The sequence below is a fragment of the Genypterus blacodes genome, unplaced genomic scaffold (genome assembly GCF_046128005.1).
Source record: "Genypterus blacodes isolate CSIRO-AG114 ecotype Tasmania unplaced genomic scaffold, CSIRO-AGI_Gbla_v1 ptg000301l_1, whole genome shotgun sequence".
In the NCBI taxonomy this organism is placed as follows: domain Eukaryota; kingdom Metazoa; phylum Chordata; class Actinopteri; order Ophidiiformes; family Ophidiidae; genus Genypterus; species Genypterus blacodes.
In genome coordinates, this window is record NW_027467092.1 from 244,370 (window position 1) to 265,647 (window position 21,278).

The following is a 21,278-nucleotide window of genomic DNA, read 5'->3' on the forward strand; positions in this document are numbered from 1 at the left end:
TCTTGAAGGTAGTGGGAACAACTGCTTGGGCCAGGGACAGGTTGAAAATGTCCGCAAAGACCTCGGCCAGCTGCTCTGCACCTGTTTGAGCACGCGCCCATGTATTCCATCGGGGCCAGCTGCCTTCCGGGCGTTCACCTTGCTCAGGATGGAACAGACCTCTGAGGTGGAGAGTGTGAGAGGCAGATCATTGAGAGGTAGATCTGCCTTGGACATCACCTCCCTGTTTTCCCAGTCAAAGCGAGCGTAGAAGTGGTTGAGCTTGTCAGGGAGTGAGGTGGAGCTGGTAGGGGGCACAGTGTTGGGTGGTTTGTAGCTGGTGCGTGTCTGTATGCCTTGCCACATACGCCGGGGGTCAGAGGAGTTGAAGTGCTCTTCAACCTTCAGTTTGTAGCCATGTTTGGCCTGTGAGATTCCCCTCCTCAGGTTGGCTCTAGCTGAGCTGTAGGCCTCCCGGTCTCCCGACCTGAAGGCTGCATCTCTGGCTTTGAGCAGAAGGCGAACCTCTCTGTTCATCCAGGTCTTCTGGTTGGGGCAAGTTTTTATTGTTTTAAGTGATGTCACTCTGCCCACACACCTGTTGATATGATCCAGGACAGAGTTTGTGAGAATGTCAATGTTAATCAGGGAGTCTGTAGTGGCCTGAGCGGAGAACACATTCCAATCTGTTTGTTGGAATTGCTGTTGGAGAATGGAATCAGCACCCTCGGACCAGATCTTGACGGTCCTTGATGTGGGTTTGATCTGTTTGATGATGGGGGAGTACTTGGGGATCAGGAACAAAGAGAGGTGATCAGAGTGACCAAGGTGGGGGAGGGGAGTGACTTTGTATGCCTTAGCTACACTGGTGTAAACATGGTCCAAAGTTCTTTGTCCCCTTGTGGAGCAGGAGACGTTCTGGTGGAACTTTATGGGTCCTCATAGTACCAAATCTTTTGGGATGTTTATTGCTGATGGGAAACAAACGTCTGCGGCCAGTAGCCGCCATGTTTTAGCAAGTGTAGTAGAGGTATTTCTTGAGGTGCCGCAACACAAAACAGAAAAGCAAAAAGAAAATTCATATGGGGAAAACTGTGGCAACCGCACTCGAAAGCAACAATCAAAACTTCAGTCGTATCTGTATTTATCCAACCAGTCAAGGCAGATGGCCGCCCACCTAGAGTCCGGTTCTGCCTGAGGTTTCTTCCTGTTAGAGGGGAGGTCTTCCTTACCGCTGTTGCCAAGTGCTGCTAATGAGGGATGTTGGGTTTTTATTCAATGCTCTGTATTCAGTTGCTCTGTTGTGATTTGGCGCTTAATAAAAAAAGTTGAAATAAAGAAGTTGAAATTGAATTCAACTCAACTCAAGTCACTTTATATAGCTAAGGTTAAAATTGAATTTGAGTGGAGAAAAATTGTTCGCCATCCAATCCCGGTTAGTAATCTGTCCTCATGGAAGAATGGACCCCAAGACAGATCCCTGGGGAACGCCACAACTTTGATCTGCCAGCTAAGAGCAGAACCAGAACCAGGTCTCTGTCTGGATCAAAATGTGGGGGTCAACAGAGTCAAATGCTGCACTGAGATCCAATTAGACTTAGATAGAAATAAACACATAACTATAAACACGTCTTTGCATTCTCATATTTAATGGAATTATTTGTATTGTTTAGAAGTATCCAGTTTAAACAGGTCTTTCTCAAGTCACCCTAGCAACACGTTGCTGCTCGGCCAGAGAAACCAATAAGCTTTGACGCCGTCCTGTCGTCACTTCCGCTCGTCGCGGAGGGATTGGTCCAACCGCCATCTTGGATGTGGCTAATTGAGCGGCTAGCACACTCTGATTCCGTAGAAGAGAAGGAGAACCCGAGCGGGCCGGTATGGACCGCACCTCCTGTTCAGACCGAACATACCAAACGTTTCGCTTCCAGGGAGCTACAGACTGACAAGCAGAGCCGGGCCGCGTGTAGTCCCACATCCACATACCGGCTTTCCCGGTTCGGCCGGGCTTACTAGCAACTTGGCTAAGTTGGCTAGCTGGGGTAACTGTTGCTGCAGTTAATTTTGACGTCTGTGTCAAGAAAAACTACCGGAAAAGAACCGGTTCCGTAACCAGACAGACAACGTTCTGGTGGCGCACTCAGAACCGGAATCAGCTACGTCTGGTTAGAACTCGAGGAGACAACGGTTGACAAGTGTTAGGCTGAAGTTGAACTACTGGCAGAGACCAGGTTAGTCAGTCGGGTGTTCCGGGGCGGACCGTCGGGTCCATGCCGCTTCTCTTGAGCGAACGTCCTGCACACTGACCCGGCTATCATGTCCGCAAGGACCCCCCTGCCTACTGTCAACGAGCGGGACGCTGAAAATGTGAGTACGTTTGGACTCTAAACACTTTATAGTGTTTAACCTGGTAACCTCAGAGTGAGAGAGGAAGAACCGAGCCGAACTGGGACGAGAGGAGAAACTGCTCCAACAATCATAATAACAGTAACAAGGCGAATAAGTACCATCATAATAATATTTTTGTAAATACAATAAGTGGATGCAGTTTACAAAATAATAAATAAGGTATTAAACATGTAGGTATAAATGAGGCCTTATATTAACGTGACTTTATCTCCATTCATGCAGGAATGTAATGATACTATATGCTCACCTAGTAAGAAAGCTGTGGTTGTTTAATATGTATCATGTGATGCTGACATGTTCCTCTTTCTGGGTTTTGTAAGAGTGTGGTGTAAAGTTACAAGTTCTGATACCATACCCCTTAAATTGTAAAGGTTGAGTATTTGTAGGATTTCTTCACTTGCACATGATGTAGTTCTTCTGTGCTCTGGACTGCCCTCCTTCTTGGCAGAATACTGGCATAATTATCCCACTTGGCGAGGGAGAATCAGACACACAAGCATCCCAGATGCTTTCAGCAGGCGATAGCCATAACAAAGATGCAGCGGTAACAGGTACAGGTGTAGTGACCTGTAAAGCAAACCAGGGGTCCACATGACAAGACCTGCAGAAGCTTCTCCACTGACTGAGATGCTCACACCATTGACACCTGAGCGACTCACTCTTTGCTTGCTCTTACTGAGGGAGTTCTGGTTTGTTTGTTTTGTAGTAATATGCTTCAATTCCACAGGTTGTTTAGTCTGAAAAGCAGTTGGTGACGCCGTGGCTCCCAGAAGGGCTCACAAGATCATGATGAGGCCCCGCACCCCCCAAGCCCCATATTTCATTAATGTAGCCTAGTTGTTGTGTACACACACACACATTACACTTGTGTACACAGTTCTGTGTAGTCATGTTCAGCTGAATGTTCATGTTGAATGTGCATTTATTCATTTACTTTGCAAGTAATTCTGTGACTCATAGTGGTCTTAAAAAGTCTTTAAAATGTAACTTGCTGAAATGTGCAGAAACCCTGATGTGTGTGTGTGTGTGTGTTTGTGTGTGTTTGTGTGTGTGTGTGTGTGTGTGTGTGTGTGTGTGTGTGTGTGGATTTCTCAGCATACCTCTGTGGACAATGGGCGTAAAGATGCGGCGACACGTCCCACCCGCTCTAATGCCACTCGCTGTAAAAACACGCCGGCCTCAGGCAGTGACGAGTCACCGCATGTCGGAAACTACCGTTTGTTAAAAACCATCGGCAAGGGAAACTTTGCCAAAGTAAAACTGGCACGACACATCCTGACTGGCCGAGAGGTGAGATGCCTGTCAATACCTGTCACTATTCTATTGATCAGTGTGCTTATAGATACAGAGAAGGCCAGAGTATGTCAGGTATTGACTGTCCATCATTTTCCTGTCGTCATAGGTGGCGATCAAAATCATTGATAAGACCCAGCTGAACCCCACCAGCCTGCAAAAGGTAGGTCGGTTCATCAAACGCACCTTGGGTTTTAGCCCGTGTGGTGCGTTTGGTTTCCATACCTGCGCTGCACCGCAATGTGGTGCCTGTTGATTGAAGAGCCCGTTCACCCTCTGTTCCTCATGAACATTTCACAAATGATACATCTGTTTTTACCTTTTTTATTTCAGTTTAGAAAAGCTACACTGCACACCGTCTAATAGACAAACATTCATCATTCTGTGCCTTCATAGATGAAAACACATAAGTGACACCAGCAAAGGAAAAAAGACACAGCTTGGGGATTGGAATATTCAGAGCCGCCCTGATTCCGTGTTTCTACAGTATTTAGTTGCCAGTTCAAAATTGATTGCGAGTCAATTATTTTGCAACAGAGTAGATTATCCACCCGTACCCCAGTGGACTGAACAAAATGCCACACAACGTAACATGCACATGATTTATCCGTGCGTGTGTGCGTGTGCGTGTGCGCGTGTGTGTGTGCTCTCATTAGTAATCCAGACTCTCTGTCTTTTCCTCTGTCTGGGTCTTTGTCTGTTTGCAGCTCTTCAGGGAAGTTAGAATAATGAAGATCTTAAACCACCCAAACATTGGTGAGAGTCCCATGTCAAATGTCTGCAGCTTCGTCTCTGCCTGTCTGTCTCTCTACATTGTGGACCACGTGTCAACCTCCCTCCTCCTTCCTCCTCCCTCCTCCTTACTATGTCCTCTCTCAAACCTGCTCGCTCCTCTCTGCCTGTCTCTCGCCATGTTTCCATTGCAGGATTTACACATAATATAGGTGAAGTTCAGCAAAGTTTATCAGTGAGTTCTCCATGTTTGATGAAATGATGTTGGTGAATAGGTTTAGTGATGAAGATGAGAAGTAAACATGGAGGAGCTGTCCACCACCTCTTGCTCTTCTCTATAAGTTCTCACATTCTGCTGTTGCTTTGCGTTTAGTAGAGCTGTAACTTCTTCTTCTCTCCTTCAATTCAACACAAACCAAACACGGCATGCTTCTGGAAACATCCACCACCCTCAACCAGGACATCAGACAGATACCTCATGTCCTACGTAACCACACAAACAACCTTACACCAAACGCACACAAAGGCTGTTTACATGAATTTTTTTCTGCAAGATTTGAGGGTTTTGGTGAAATGTTAGTGTTTGCTTTTCACATTTTTCAATTCTTAACTTTAAATGCAAAACCCAGCTTAGTGGAAAGCTCAGTATCATTTGTTCTCCCCACCCTGACTTCTGTCCTTCTGTCCCTCTGTGTCACTGTCACTTTCCTGCTCTCTTTCTCTGCCATCTTTGATTTTGACATATTTAGCTCTGTCATTCCTCTCTTCCTGCCCTTCTCACCCTCTTTCTGTTTTCTGTCTGTGTGCAGTGAAGCTGTTTGAGGTGATAGAAACAGAGAAGACTCTGTACCTGGTGATGGAATACGCCAGTGGAGGTCAGTTGAAACTATTTTCACTGCAACTTCAACCACCGATCAATTATACTGGGAATAACTGTTGTAATCTGGAGTTACAGCACAGTGCAGTTAGTGTCTTTAGGCATTAGATTATATGTGTAGTAAGTAATACTATGTATTTGCTTATTTAAAACTTATGGTTTCCTGAAAATATCCTGTTTATATTCCAGCAGTGCATTAATAAAAAGTCACACATTAACCAGTGTTTTATCTGTGAAGAAATGCAGCTCAACATGAGAACAAGTCAGAGGCTTAATACAGATTTTAAACTGAACTTGTTTTAGAGAGTATATAGTAGGTTTAAAATGTATCTTAATGTTGGTGGTGTTAGGGTTAGATATACACCACTGCTGTCCAGATGTCCTTGCCATGTGCTGGAGACATTCATAGTCATCAGAGGATGAGCCCTTTTGATTTTATGACCTCATGACCTTTCACCTAGCACCATCCTCAGGACAAACCTGTGATTGTATCCATTGTGTTTTCTTCTATCCAACACATTCTTGTCCTGTGGTGTAATCCTTCTATTCAGGTGGAAATTAATATACCACGCTGATTCGATTAAGAAGACCTTTGACCACTGATGTCATGTTTTGTTATGATTGTGTGTGGGTGTGAGTAGGTGAAGTGTTTGACTACCTCGTAGCTCATGGGAGGATGAAGGAGAAGGAAGCCAGATGTAAATTTAGACAGGTAACGGAGACACACACACACACACACACACACACACACACACACACACACACACAAACAATATCTATGCGCTCTGTCCATCCTCCTGGCTGTAGTTCATATATGTGCCATTACCATGGCAACAGTATGGACCAGCGTCTATTCCACTCCAGAGCAGTAAAATGGGTGGAGCCGTTGTAAAGAGTGATGAAGTTTTTTCGGTTTTTCCAAATTCTCATGTCAAAATGTAAATAGCCAGTGAAAGATGGTGTTTGTTTCTTTAATAACTGGATCAATAAAGGGATTTGAATGTTCTGATTTGAAGGAAGCAGGCAGGCAGGCAGGCAGAAATGTACAAGGTTCAGCATTCTACTGGATTCTCAGACCAGCTTCAACCCAAAGCTCTCCGATTGGAAATTTGCCCCAGCGTTCCCTTGGATTTGTACCTCATGCGTGTGTGTGTGTCTGCAGATTGTGTCAGCGGTGCAGTACTGCCACCAGAAGCACATCGTTCACAGAGACCTGAAGGTAACAAACACTGACTTGTTTCTATAAAATGTGCAGTCTGATTTCCCAGACTGCAGTTCATCTGCTACAATGAACTCCTCTCCTTATTTCCTCTCTTCTCCATGTTACCTCTCCTCTCCTTCAGGCGGAGAACCTCCTCCTGGATGCTGACATGAATATTAAAATAGCAGATTTTGGATTCAGTAATGAGTTCACTGTTGGCGGGAAATTGGACACTTTCTGCGGTTCGCCTCCTTACGCTGCTCCTGAACTCTTCCAGGTACACACACACACACACACACACACACACACACACACACACACACACACACACACACACACACACACACACACACACACACACACACACACACACACACACACTATTTACAAGCAAACTCCCTAAGTTTCCACCAACTAAACATCATAGACCTGATGAAGAAAATGCATGTGTGCTTGCTGACGAAGCAAACCTTCCATGTTCTTTGCGACTGAGGTGGTGACTGATGTCTGCATTGAGCCATATGGGATCAAAAGCTTTGCTGTTGGTTCATAGGATTTAGGGCATTAGGAGGAGGGTAACGCGTTGTTGACAAGGTGTTCTCAGTGGTTGATTAGTTGTCCCAAGGTTCAAAGTGGTTGATAGGGTGTTGCAATGTAGTTGCTGGGGTGATCTGGTGTAACTGACAGCATCGCTGTATCTCCAGGCTTTTGTGATGATGTTTTTTGGTGTGCGTGTGTGTGTTCATGTGTTCATTTGTGCGTTCAAGGGTAAGAAGTACGACGGCCCTGAGGTGGATGTGTGGAGTCTGGGTGTGATCCTATACACTCTGGTCAGTGGCTCTCTGCCTTTTGACGGACAGAACCTCAAGGTTAGTGTGTGTATGTGCATGAACATACATCTCCATCTCTCTGTCTGCCTTACTGTTAGTCTCTGTGTCTCTCTGACTCTCTCCCTCTCCCTCCCCTCTCCCTCCCCTCTCTCTCTCTCTCTCTCTCTCTCTCTCTAGGAGCTGAGAGAGCGAGTGTTGCGTGGTAAATATCGGATTCCCTTCTACATGTCAACAGACTGTGAAAATCTGCTCAAACGTTTCCTGGTCCTCAACCCGGGCAAACGATGCACTCTGGAGGTCCGATTGTATCACCAATACATGACCCATCAATAAATCGATTATCAGTGCAGACGTTGTAATAATCCTGCTGTTCTTATTGGTTACTGCTCAGCAAATAATGAAGGACCGCTGGATCAATGCTGGTGTTGACGAACAGGCGCTGAAACCCTTCTTGGAGCCAGAGCTGGATATCACAGACCAGAAGAGGATTGGTACAAACGCAAACACTCACACACAGACGCACATACACTGGCACAGACCTACACAGTGCATGTGTTGTGAGTTGTGTGGTTCTGTTCTGTTGCAGATGTCATGGTTGGCATGGGATACTCCAGGGAGGAGATTCAGGACTCGCTCAGCAGGATGAAGTACAACGACATCACTGCCACCTACCTCCTACTGGGGCGCAAGGCAGCTGAGGTCAGAGGTCACCCTAAGAAAACCTGTAGTATGTACATATACAGTGGCTTAATTGACCCCACAGTAATTAAACATTCTCCTGCATTCATTCACCCATTAAAGCTTAAAACATCAGATGTCAAAGTCAGTGAAACATTCCTGATGCTTATAAGCATAATAATGAAAATGCAACCTTCTTTGACTGCATACTTCAGGAGAGAGAATCTCTCTCTCTGAATTTCCTCTTTGTCTGGGCGGGGCTGGTCAGTCTGCTGCCCTTTCACACATTTAGGTGATATTGGGCTTCTCAATTAAACTCGATTTGATTTGGAAAAACACAAACTCATTTTTTGGAGTTTGTGAAGTGCTTATTGATACATTATTGTTGTCCAGGTGGAGGTGAGTGACTCGTTGTCCTCTGGCAGCATCTCCTCGCCTGCTCATGTTCTCGTCCAACGCTCCTCCTCATCTTCATCCAAGCAGAGACGATGCAGTGACCAGGGTAGATGAGTGTTTTTTTTTTAGATCAGATCTAAGTTGTTGAATACAAATTAAAACTAAATATTTCAAACTAATATTTGTCTCTGGCTCCTTCCACGCTCTTATGCTCTGATTTCTTCTTCTGCTACTCCTCGCCCCACTCTTCCCATTTTCCGCTCCTCCTTTCCCCCAGTGTGTCCCACCTCCTCAGCTGCTCCTCACCACAAGAGGAGTCAGACAGCAGCAGGAGCAGCTGAGCTCAAACAAGGAGCTGGAGGTCAGAACAAGACATCTAGTCCAGTGGAGGGGGGTAGCCCCCTGCTGGGGAACGCCAACAACACCAACACAGCAGACATCCCAGAGCGCAGGAAGAAGTTGGCCACACCCACCGTGAGTGATCACACTGATTTGTTTTGGTCACTTGGTTTGTGTCTGTGTCAGTGTGTAGATGTTCTTCTTCTCTTCAGGTCTGTAGCTCTCTAATGGACCCTTATGGATCCATGAATACGAGAAGTTTAGTTACATACTATTGTGTTGACCTTTGACTCTGAACCCGTGGTATGTTGTCATGGATCTCTCTCCTATAGTAACTTCCAGGTCCTTCTCTCATCGGTCTGCAACTCGTGTGATGTCGCCCCATAACGTGAAGTAGCTGACAGGATGTAGTGCAGATAGACACGCAGGGCGTTGTGAGGACAAACGTTAGAAGAAGAACAGAGATTTGAGGAGGTGTTAGCCTTGGGGGTGCTGCTGTCCGTGATTTTCACTAACAAGTGCGCCGGCACCGGCTAAACTTATTTTAAGTCGCATTTCCGATATTTTTATTTGATTCGTCCGCGTACCACAGTTTGAGAACCACTGCTGTAGAAAAACAACAACACGGATCCATAAGGGTCCATTAGAGACCTACAGAGCTGAAGAGAAGAAGAACATCTACACACTGACAGAGGAACACACAGAGGTCAGAGGTGAAGCGGGTAAAGATCATGTGATTTAGTAAAGTTGCTGTAATATCACTTTTACGTGTTTGTTGCATGTGTCACCTGTATCTCAGGGAGGGTCTTCCAGCATGACGAGGAGGAACACGTATGTTTGCAGTGAGAGGAACTCGACAGATCGTCCCTCTGTCATCCAGAATGGCAAAGAGAACAGGTAACAAGTCAGAGTCTTTAGTATTTCTTTGATTTGTTTTCAAATTTTCAATTTAGTGGTAGGGTTAGAGTGTTTGACCGTTTCTATTTAGTGTTTAGTTTATTGAGTTTGACTTTTAGCTTTTGAAAAGAAAGGAATCAGGGAACACGGCACAATGCTACAGAGGCAAAGATGGAATGACGTCGCCATGGGCCCAAAAGTCGCTTGCGGCCTCTATTTCAACAACATTTTGTGTGTGTGTGTGCCCGCCTCCATTGGCCCCCCGATGACAACAGACACCACTGTGGACTGTGATTGGTCCGTGCTTTGCACAATGCGATCTGAAAACGCTGCCGATGGACATTAATCAGCCGTGCGATCTCGTCAGGATCAACTTGCTGGCTTGCATCCTGTGTGGAATCGATGTGATGCAAAGCCATAAAAATACTTTCATAACACATTATAATAAAAATCAAATGTACACATGGTCCCTCTTAACTGATGGAGTTTACTGCTCCTGTAGACCAGATCCTTCATCAGGATGTTAAATCAGCCCAATCAGGAGGTTTGAGTTGGGCCTCTGATGCCTCATGTGTGACCTGTAGCCTGGATTAGCCTGTTCAGAGTGGACGGACGGCTGTTAGAGATGCTGAGTTAGAGAGAATAGCCTGATCAACCAGGTTGAGTTAAAAACTCTTGAGCAAGGAAACAAATTCACTTTTTATGTTTCAAGTTTCTGCCAAAGGTAGTCACATGACACATGACCACCCACACTCTCTCTGCCTCACCTTCCAGCTCAGCATCCACGCCCACTCAGAGGTCAGTAGGCGGAGCCTCCACTCACAGTGTGAGCAGTGGAGCCACACCCCCGGACCGGCTGCGTTTCCCCCGTGGGACAGCGAGCCGCAGCACTTTCCACGGCGGTCAACTACGTGAACGGCGGACTGCGACCTACAACGGTCCGCCCGCGTCGCCCAGCCTCTCGCATGACGCGGCGTCCCGATCCCGAGGGTCCACCAACCTGTTCTCCAAGCTCACCTCCAAGCTCACCCGCAGGTAGGACCACACCAGGTATTATGGGAGTTTTTCTCTCAATGGGTTTTATATATAAAGCATCTGTCCTCTTCCTCCTCATCCAGCCGTAACGTGGCGTCGGACCAGAGGGAGGAGCCTCCGTCGCCGCCCCCGCCCCACCTGAAGGACTCAAAGCCCCGAGCTCTGCGCTTCACCTGGAGCATGAAGACCACATCCTCGATGGAGCCTCTGGACATGATGCGTGAGATCCGCAAGGTCCTGGATGCCAACAACTGTGACTATGAGCAGCGTGAGTGCTACCTGCTCCTCTGCGTCCATGGCGATGGCCGCGGCGAGAGCCTTGTTCAGTGGGAGATGGAAGTGTGCAAGCTGCCCCGCCTCTCGCTCAATGGCGTCCGCTTTAAACGCATCTCCGGCACATCCATCGCCTTCAAGAACATTGCCTCCAAGATCGCCAATGAGCTTAAGCTGTAAACAGACAGACAGCCAGGTAGACAGACAGACAGACAGACGGTGTTTTAGGTCATTTTACTGTTTCGCCTGGTCTGTATGGAAGCTCATAAATGCCAAAACTACTGAAAGAGAAGAAAACTGACCACTAACCAACATGAGCGTGCACAGATTGAGTGAAGCTTCCTGAGCAGCACTGCTGGTCAAACATCACGTCAACTGTAATCAAATACAGTTTGTAATTAACTGATTAATATTTGTAAGTCATTTATCAGAGCAGAACCATCAGGTTCGGCTTTGCCTGCTTGTTTTTGGAAACCAACACATTTGTAGGATGCGGGAGGATAAAGACCTCTAAAGAAATGAAGGTGAGGTTTCAAGAATAAAGTTCAAATCTTATGAGAATAAAGTCATAATATTTGAACAGTTGTGTGTAAATGATGAACTTTGAATACACACCCCAGTATTATCACCACATTAAAACCTTTGAGCATTAAGACTTTGTTCTTCTATTATTTATACTTTTTCTCTTGAAAAATTACAACTTTATTCTTGAAATCTTTTATTTTTTCCAACGTTGGCTTAAAACTCATTTATATTTCAGACATTTTATGTAAACAAAATAAGCAATAAAAAGATGACAGTTGATTGAGTGGAAGGGAAGAAGGTTAAATGTGACAGACAGGTGAGTGTGACCTCGGTGTGTGCAGACAGACAGGGGAGTGTGACCTCGGTGTGTGCAGACAGACAGGGGAGTGTGACCTCGGTGTGTGCAGACAGACAGGTGAGTGTGACCTCGGTGTGTGCAGACAGACAGGTGAGTGTGACCTCGGTGTGTGCAGACAGACAGGTGAGTGTGACCTCGGTGTGTGCAGACAGACAGGTGAGTGTGACATAAAGCTAGAATCTACATACATGAAGAATCATCTGTGTTTAGGATTTTCTATTTCTGTTTGCTGCTTAGCTTTCAGGTGCACTGAACAGGAAACGGGACTGTGCAGGTTCAGGAGCGGTCAAAGCGGTCTGCAGGCCTGCAGGACCCTGACCTGACGTGTTCCCTAAGCTGTCACTTGCAGCCAAACGTTCAGTGAGACCACACAAAGCTCCTTCAGTTGTTAGTTTATAACGTCCAGAGGCCCAATGTGAGGGTAAAACATCTCATCTGCCCCTGAACACCACCTCAAAGATTACTGCTGTCATTTACAAGATCACTCACTGTTTTTGTTCCTCTGTAAGTCTCAGTGTGTAGATGTTCTTCTTCTCTTCAGGTCTGTAGGTCTCTAACCCTAACCCTGTGTTGGTTAGAGAGATGTAGTTCAAATCTGAATCTGCAGCAGTATAATATCTGAATCAAAGCTCCAGGCTGTAACATCTTGAGTGTTGTTACTCAGTAGTGTTCTTCTTCTGCAGGACCTGCTCCTTCCTCACCTCTAGTCATATCTTGTGACCTATGACCTCTGTGGGGTTTTCCACATGATCCTGGGACATCAGAGGCAGCTTCACATTGCGCTTTAAACATGGCCGAACGCAGCTGCAGCAAAGGATCATGGGACTTGCGATCAAATGATTAAAAAAAGGAAAGCTTATGAAAACAGTTTGATGTAAATCTAGTTTATTTTTATATTAATTTTGAGTGTTTCTCTAGTTTGTTAAGTGCCTGGCGCTTTGGCTCCGCCCATCAGAGCCCACGCTGGGCGGTGTCACACGGACACACAGGTTGTTCGTGCCGTTGTAAGAAGTGGCACGTTGCTGTTTCCAGGTTTCTGTAGTAGTTAATGTTTGTGCCTGATGATGAACTGGAGCGCTCATTAAACACACAGCAACTTCTTTAGACACTAAAGCAGTCTGGGCCTACAGCAGGTTCTGGTCTGGTAAGTATGCATAGAACACCAGCAGGGCTCTGAAGTGACATCATCACGACACCGTCCACTTAAACAGCATTGCCAATGTTACAAACCTTTATAGAATCTGTGCGTGTGTGCCTGTGTGTGTGTGTGCCTGTGTGTGTGTGGCTTAATGACGCCTGGTATCCCAGGACATCAACAGCCAGTGTGGATTTCTGTGCCTAATGGAACTTTTCTAAACATTTCCTGCAGAACACATTGAGCCTTGTGCGGCCTTGGAGGAAGTACAGCAGATTTTGGGCCAGAGAGACTTTATTAGATTTTCAGGTGTTTGTCCAACACGACAGAACGGGAAATGAAACATCCCTCGCAGTCTAACTTAGGACTCTAAAGGCCCGGTGCTGCGCCGCTACCCGGGCCAAGTTTACCATACTGGGTACTGATGATACAGGGGGTGTGTGTCAGGGGAGGGGGTGGAGGATGTGGGTTGAGGAGAGGAGGAGGGGGTGTCAGTGGATTGAGAGGTCAAAGACTAAAGTGAGTGAGTGTTCACTTCTGCTCAGGCATGAGGTCGTCGATGCCCTCGCCAGCTTCCAGGCGTTTCTCCATGTCGACCAACAGATTGACACCATCCACCACCATCTGCACGAGCTCCACCTCAGAGAAGCCCAGGCGGTCGGCATTGGAGATGTCAAATACTCCGCCCACTGCTGCTGTATCGACTCCGCCTACACAGAAGGAGAAAGATGTGATGTTTGTGTGTGTGAGGCCGGTCAGTCCAGAAGTCCATTGATGTCTGAATTCAGAGTAGCAAACTTCAGACAAACATCTAGATCAAAGTGTGATGCCTCTCAGACTCGCCTCATACTGCGATTGATCAACACGTCATGTTGACTCAGAACTGCAGAATCCTGTGGATCTGTGCGTGTTTGTGACTTAATCATAGTAAGACTCAACACTGTACACGTGCTGACTGACCAGAGGACTCAGGAGAGTGAAGATGTTTGATCTGAGGAGCATTCTGAGTCAAGACTGAACATGTTGAAGTAAAATAGGAGGTGTTCCAGCAGAGACGTGGGACAGATGTGAGTGTGTGCGTGTGTGTGTGTTTATGTTTTGTACCTGTTCCTCTCTTCTGCAGCCTCAGCCTCTTCAGGACTTCTCCAAACTGCCCCTGTTTGCTGAGGTTGGGCAGCTTCACGTGCACTCCAGCTCGCAGCCCGGTGCCCAGGTTGGACGGGCAGGTAAGCACGTAGCCCAGATGTTCATTCCACATGAACTCGTGACCTCGCTCCTTAAAAAGGCCCTCGATCTGGACAGGACAGACAACAAATCTTTACCAAATCTGATCTGAACTCTGAACTGTTTGTTCCTCTGTTGTGTCAGTGTCTAGATGTTCTTCTTCTCCTCTTCAGGTCTGTAGGTCTCTGATGGACCCTTATGGATCCATGAACACGTGTTAGAGCCTCTTAAGCTCCTCCACATGAAGAGAGAAACTTAGTTACTGACTAACATGTTGACCTCTGACCCGGAACCCTCTGTATGTGGATCTCTGTCGTAGTCACTTCCCAGTTTAGCATTGATGAACTTTCATGGTTCCTGCTTCTTTATTCTGATCAAAAGCTCATCCGGTTCCTCTCCGTTTACCTTGGTGAGTCCGGTGCAGAAGCGGTTGAACACCTCTTTCATGTTTCCTCCTTTCTGCATGCTGATGACACGCAGGTGATCCTCCTCGTTCACCCACACCAGGAAGGTCTTGTTGTCGTTGTGCCTGATGGTAAACACACGATTACATCACAGACGTCCACTTTGGGTTTAACCACGAATGACTGCAGTCTGTAAACACGTGAGCTGATGTCCCACATGTAAACTGTCTGATTGACCACAACACAAAGCCTGTATGTTCAAAACTTTGTCTCATTCATCCAAAAAGAGCCATTATGTGTTTACTTGGTGGTGTGTGTTGTAGAAGAATCTGTGTTAGTTTAGCAGATGTTTACTGATCCAGATGTGGTGATATACACTTGTTGTATTTGTTCTCGTATGCTATACAATGACAATAGATATCAAACACGGAGAGGGTCCCTGTGCACTGACCAGATCCCGCGGCCGTCGGGCCAATCCCGGGCCATGCCGGATGCCAGCAGCAGCGGAGAGACGGGTTTGTCAAACAGGAAGTGGTCATCGATCAGCTGCTGCTGCTCCTCCTCTGTCATGTTCTTCAGAGCATAGTACTTCCCCTTTAAGTCCCCATCCAACACATCCAGACCTGGACCGTGACACACAGAGGTCAAAGGTCAGTCACATTCCAGTGCTCATCAATTCTTATTCATAAGTAAAGATCCTGGTTTACAGTTTCCACAATTTGGTGAGCTTTGGATATTTTCTAATAGAATAAAAAACGAGAGAACGAGAAACCAGTTTGTAATTTCATACAGCAGGGGGCAGCAGAGCGCCTTGCCTGGTCGCCTTCCTCAGACTCAGCTCTGCTGAGTCTCATTTCAATATAAAGAGGTCCTTTGTACTTCATTCAGTAATGCTGTGACGTTTCCACTGCTTTGTCTCAACAGGAAGTTTATACTAAATAAAGCCCTGGGTTTAGATGCATTAGTTTTTTATTATCTGCAGTGGCTCGACAATATCAGTTCTCCCACAGAAGTTAAACTCTGCGAACACACAGGTAAGAAGAGGGAAGTAGGGTGGAAGGAAAGAGCAAATGAAGCAGTGATGAAAGGAGACATGGGAGAAGTTTGTCCTACTGCCTTATTAGTGTCCTGTGTGTCATCAAACAACGCCCAAACTAATTCATGCTTCCATACAGGAAAGAGCCGCATGTGTGCAACTTCTAAAAGGATCTTGTTATCTTGGAAATACAATTAATAACAATGATGCTATCCTCTCTTCCATTGTGTTAAGGTTTGGATGAAGAGAATCTAAATGAGGGAAGGAAGTAAGGAAGTAAGTAAAGTACTTTGGAGGGAGAGGTCTTCGATGGCGCGGCGTTCTCCACGGCTGCAATGTGGCGGCAGACAGAAGCCACGGATGCTCCTTCCTGTCCGAACACGAGAGCTCAGCACATAGTTTGGGTCCAGATCATCTCCCCCCTGAGATCACACACACACACACACACACACACACACACACACACACACACACACACACACACACACACACACACACACACACACACACACACACACGTATTAAATGTATGTTTTAATGTCAAACTTGAATCTTTTACACAGCCCACATATATGTTGTTCACAGACACAGAGGAAGTCCCTCCCTGCTGCCCTCTAGTGGAGGAGCTGTGCATCTAGCTCCTCTTACCAGAGATAGAGCTACACAGAGAGGTAGAGTGGTAACCAGAGCTGCAGCTCTGCTCTCCTCTGGACCAGGCCGCTAGAAACCAGCAGAGCTTCCCCAGTAAAGGTCAAGGGTCACACGGACACCACTAAAAACCTCAACACTAAACACCTTTTTAGAAAACTTCCTGTAACACATCTGAGCTGAAGTTAGACTCTAATACATGTGTGGAGAGTTTGACTTAAGTTTCTGCTGAGAGACCAAGACGGACTGAACCATCTGACTGAGAATGTAAAGTAATGTTTTCCTCTCTGGGTTTACAGGATGCAGGTGTTTGTTGTTGGTTACCTCCAGGTTACCAGCTGGTTTACTGACCTACATACCCAGATTACTTTGAGTAAAACCTGTAGATCTTTTAACAGAATTCAGGTTTGCTTTGGTGACTCCATCTTGTTTTGTCGTGGCTTACCTGCAGGTTTTCGGAGTTCAGGTCCGTCTTGTGTTTATCTGTGGGTTTGTATCCTCCATGTCGGTCTTCGATCACGGGATCAAGGAGGTCCTTAAACACCTCGTAGGTCTCCTCGTCTCCGGCCACGCAGCCCACCGTCATGATGAAGGGGTGACCTGGGGGGGGGACACAAAAAGGTTACTGAACACACACACGTTGGCAAGGCTGTAAAGAAAACACCAGGAAACAAAACAGAAGCCAAACTTTGCCCAGAGGGACAGAGACCCCAGTGTAAATGTGTCCCGATCAGGGTGGGCAGGGTTACCTGGGTTGTCCACTCCCGTCTGAATGAGATCGTCCAGCGTAAAGCCACTGGGCGTCTCCTTGTCCCGCAGGTTGGCGTACATGTCGGCGGTCAGCACCTTGGCCATGTGGTTGTTGTGCTGGCTGAGGTCAGGATATTCCTGCTCCGATGAGAAGTTCATCTTCAGCTTGTTGTGAGTGTTTCCAAAAGGCATGATGACGTCTCAGCTCACCTGGAGGCAGTGGGAACATGAAAGCTCATTAAGATACAAACCTTCACTTGCAATTCTCCTGTAAACAAATTCTCTTTTCATAGGTGAGCTGGGGGCAACATCATGAATATTCTTCATTTGCGCAACTACAATACAAAGTCAACATTCACAAAATGCTAGATACATGAAAATGCAACGTTATTGTGATACGGATTGATTGATCACATGACTTCCCCTGGCTCACCTACCAAAAGTAAATTCAGTTCCTGCATCCTTTTCTTTTACTCATCCAACCAAGCCACATAATCTAAACAGATGAACTCTTTTATACATATATATATATATTATATATACATAAATATTATATATATACTATATAAACTAAACACGTGTTTCTCCAGATCTCTTTCTGATCGATGATCAGTATCATGACTGTACTCAGTACTGATCGATATGTCTGGATAAAGATGCAAATTCAGACAAGAAATATTCGGAAAAAAGATGAATCTTCACTGAAGTCCATGTCAGCGGCGCGCGGGTGCACACACGCGCTCGGTCCGGCTCGGTCCGGCTCTGCTCGGTCCGGCTCGGCTCGGTCCCGCTTGGCTCGGCTCGCTGCGGGGCGAAGCCGAGCGGCTTGTCGGGACAAAGACTCATTATGCAACCAGGAGCTTCGCGGTGACGCAGCATCAGCATCCGTCATTAACCCTTCACAGCGCGGCCTCACGCAGCGCGACGCCCCGTTCACCTTCATCTGACTCATGGAAGGTCTGAGCGGCTCACGGGCCATTGTGTCGTTAAAGATAACGAGGCGTTTCTTCATCAGCACCTTCAAATCCTCCTCATGTATCTATCAAGCTGCACGCGCACTCTTGATTGTTTGTTTGTTTGTTGACGCGTTAGAAACGTTCCGGTGCAGAATGCGGCGACAGAATCCATCAGCGCGGCTTTGTGGAGGAATTCAGCTAAACGCTGCGTGAACAAGTCAAATGTTATTAATCTACACATATTATAAATATTGAATTCATCTTAAATGTGAGCATAATAAACGTTAAATGTGATGGAGATGTGAGGATTAAGGTTGTGTCCGCGGGACTTGACAGGCCTTATTTGGTTTGAGGTCATTTTGAGGCCTTGCTTAAACAAATACACACACTTTGTTACAATTAAAACATTTCATGCGCAGATTTGTATGTGATGAATGAAAGAATGTGAGCTTTTTATTGTATGGAGCTTTTTGAGACGCTGTGGTTTGACTGCGCAACACCTGCAGGTCGACAGACTGCAAGGTCGTACATGCGGACAGACCGACGCGCGCGTGCACACACACACACGCGCGCGCGCGCGCGGGAGGACAGACAGGACAGACCCGCTGCTTCTCTCTTTGTTCATCCTTTACGCACATTAAATCGTTAATCTGTTAATCGGATCATTGATCTGAGCAGAGCGCGCGCCGGCCCGTGTGTTGGAAGCTGATAACGGACCGATTGATTGCTTATCAGGGTGATTGATCATATAGAATGCAGATTGTCTTACCTGTCGTGTGTTGTGTTGTGTTGTTGTGTTGAAGCGGAGCTGCTGATGCTGCGGAGGATTAACGCGGCGCTCTGCTTTATATACCCGCCCCCCGCCTCTGATTGGCTCCTATTTACAGTCCATTCATTCAATTGGACACAGCGGACCTCTGCAGGTCACGTGCTGTCTCCCCTCTCTGTCACAGGTTCAATTCCCTGCAGCAGAGTCTTTGAGCAAAACAGAGAAACACTGTGATGATGATCTTGAGGGTGATGATGAAGGTTAATAGTGACACCAGCGCCCCCTTCAGGACAACTATGACACATTTAGTCCCACTGCTGGTAACGAATAGAAAGACTGGACTGAGCTTTTATTCATCCTGCAATTCTGTTTACGCCTCTGTCTGTCTGTCTGTCTGTCTGTCTGTCTGTCTGTCTGCCCGCCCGCCTGCCCGCCTGCCTGCCTGCCTGCCTGCCTGCCTGGGGACCCTCAGTGTGATCAGGTGAAGATGGTGCTGATGGACTGACAGCCGTTTTCAGACGCTCACATTCAAAGAAACACTCATTAACATGATGTTGACGTGTGGACATGTGGACGTGTTGACGTGTGGACGTGTTGTGCGGTCACATTAAGACGTTTACAAAAATAATAATTTCTTGCTGTAATTGCAGTGTAATCAAAGTCCATGTAAACATTCAGTGAGCACGATGATGAACAGTTTGCATCATTGGAGCCATAGTTATTGTTTGGCCCTTGTTGTGTAAACACACTGAAACATTGATGAACACACACTTCAATGCAACGAAGAATCAAATCACAGTCAAATCAATCAAAATCAATCATTTTATATTTACACTGCAGGATGACAAACTGTCCTCACCTCAGCCTGGGGGGGAGGGGGGTCGCTATGGTGACTGAGCACTTTCTCCTGCAGCTTTAAATAATTCATCACCTACAGAGGCCCCTGTGTGTGTGTGTGTGTGCGTGTATGGGCGTGCATGTGTGTGTGTGTGTGTGTGTGTGAACAGCTTCATGAACTGACTGCAGATCAGATCAGCGTGCTGCATTTTTAACCAGCAGCACAAAGACTGCATGTAGGTCAGAGCTGCTGTAAGCCATTACACACACACACACACACACACACACACACAGCGTCCCATCCTGCATCACACAGGGTTTGGTATGAATCTTAAAAATCTTCACCTTTTTAATAATTTCTCAGTAATTGATTGCTGTGTGTGTGTGTGTGTGTGTGTGTGTGTGTGTGTGTGTGTGTGTGTGTGTGTCCTGTTATACCTCCATGAAGGTCAGGGAGCGACTCTGTCCTCTACACACACACACACACACACACACACACACACACACTGAGCAGGTGAGATGGAAAGCTGTGGTGTTGCTTTAACGCTGCGAATGACATCATTGTTCTCCTTCATCTATAGGGGAGGATGCTGTCTGACTCCGCCCACTGTTGCATCATGTTTTATGTGGCGCAGATAACATTTGTAAGACGAAATAAAGATCCAGTAGTCTGGTGGCTTTTACATATGGACGCCTGAAATGAAGCTCCTGATGACATGGTGATGACATGGTGATGACATCGTGCCACCATGTGACTGCAGGCTTCCCCTGACCTCCAGCTGAGCCTGAGGTCAGTTGTGGGAGCAGTCACACCTTCTGTCCCCAGCTCATTGCTCTGTGGCAAAGCTATGTAAATATAGATGGTAAAGGTGTTGTGGAGGGTCTGGAGCACAGAGCAGAAGATCTGATACAGCTGAGGAGGTTCAGCCTCCAGGACGCCTCCACCAGGAGACCAAGAGATAGAGAATAGATCTGAAGAGGGAAAGGAACATCTGCTGCCTCCTAAACCTGAGGATGATGTTCAATCAACCTGCATGCATTTATATCAGACAGCAATGAAGACATAATATTTGACACACGCACACACACACACAGCCAGGCTCCGCCCCTCCTTTAATTTGCATATGAAGTCAGGTTCATTATGAAACACTGAAGCCTTTGTTAGAGTGAAGACAGAAACCCTGCTCATGTAATGCTCTCTCCCTCTCTCTTCTCTCTCGCTCTCTCTCTCTCTCTCCCTCTCTCTTCTCTCTCTCTCTCTCTCTCTCTCTCTCTCTCTCTCTCTCTCGCCCCCCCCCCCCCCCCCCCCGCCACTCTCTCCATGCACTTACACAGTTACACAGTAAATTGCTGTATTGTTGTAAAAGTAGAAATAAAAGAGTGAAACATGTTGAATTGAATCTGATCTTTTTCCTCTGAAGCTAAAGTTTGATCTTCTGTTGGTTCTTTCCCTCGATCTGATCCTCATTGGAGGATGATGATGTCACTGGTTCATTCATGCTTGCAGAGACTCTGAGGTGTGGACCAGAATTTTAAATAAAGTTCAGTGTGTTTGAATGAATCCTTCTTGGCCCAACATGGATGCAGCGTTGTTGCATTCAGGCACAGTTTGGACGGCCTTGGGGGCCTCCTGGCACTGTTGTCACTCTCTCAGGTCTTGTTTCCAGGCAACCAGGAGCCAGCGGCCATATAACGCT

General features: G+C 46.6%; 2 protein-coding genes across 2 annotated transcripts; one reads left to right on the top strand and one right to left on the bottom strand.

The window, feature by feature from the left end:
- Positions 1 to 1,781: 1,781 nt before the first annotated feature.
- Positions 1,782 to 11,740, top strand: LOC142988197 (MAP/microtubule affinity-regulating kinase 3-like). The gene is made up of 17 exons (XM_076137282.1): positions 1,782 to 2,346; positions 3,484 to 3,678; positions 3,791 to 3,844; positions 4,389 to 4,437; positions 5,223 to 5,288; positions 5,932 to 6,002; positions 6,453 to 6,509; positions 6,634 to 6,768; positions 7,259 to 7,360; positions 7,499 to 7,618; positions 7,713 to 7,812; positions 7,908 to 8,020; positions 8,393 to 8,501; positions 8,673 to 8,869; positions 9,534 to 9,631; positions 10,406 to 10,666; positions 10,750 to 11,740. The coding sequence occupies exons 1-17, from the start codon at positions 2,296 to 2,298 to the stop codon at positions 11,117 to 11,119; spliced, it is 2,148 nt and encodes a 715-aa protein (XP_075993397.1). The 5' UTR covers positions 1,782 to 2,295; the 3' UTR covers positions 11,120 to 11,740.
- Positions 11,741 to 13,245: 1,505 nt separating this feature from the next.
- Positions 13,246 to 17,212, bottom strand: LOC142988196 (creatine kinase B-type-like). The gene is made up of 7 exons (XM_076137281.1): positions 17,019 to 17,212; positions 16,715 to 16,869; positions 15,911 to 16,043; positions 15,037 to 15,208; positions 14,587 to 14,710; positions 14,062 to 14,251; positions 13,246 to 13,667 (listed from the first exon to the last, which is right to left on the bottom strand). Exons 1-7 carry the CDS (start codon positions 17,209 to 17,211, stop codon positions 13,489 to 13,491), a joined length of 1,146 nt encoding a protein of 381 aa, XP_075993396.1. The 5' UTR covers position 17,212; the 3' UTR covers positions 13,246 to 13,488.
- Positions 17,213 to 21,278: the final 4,066 nt, after the last annotated feature.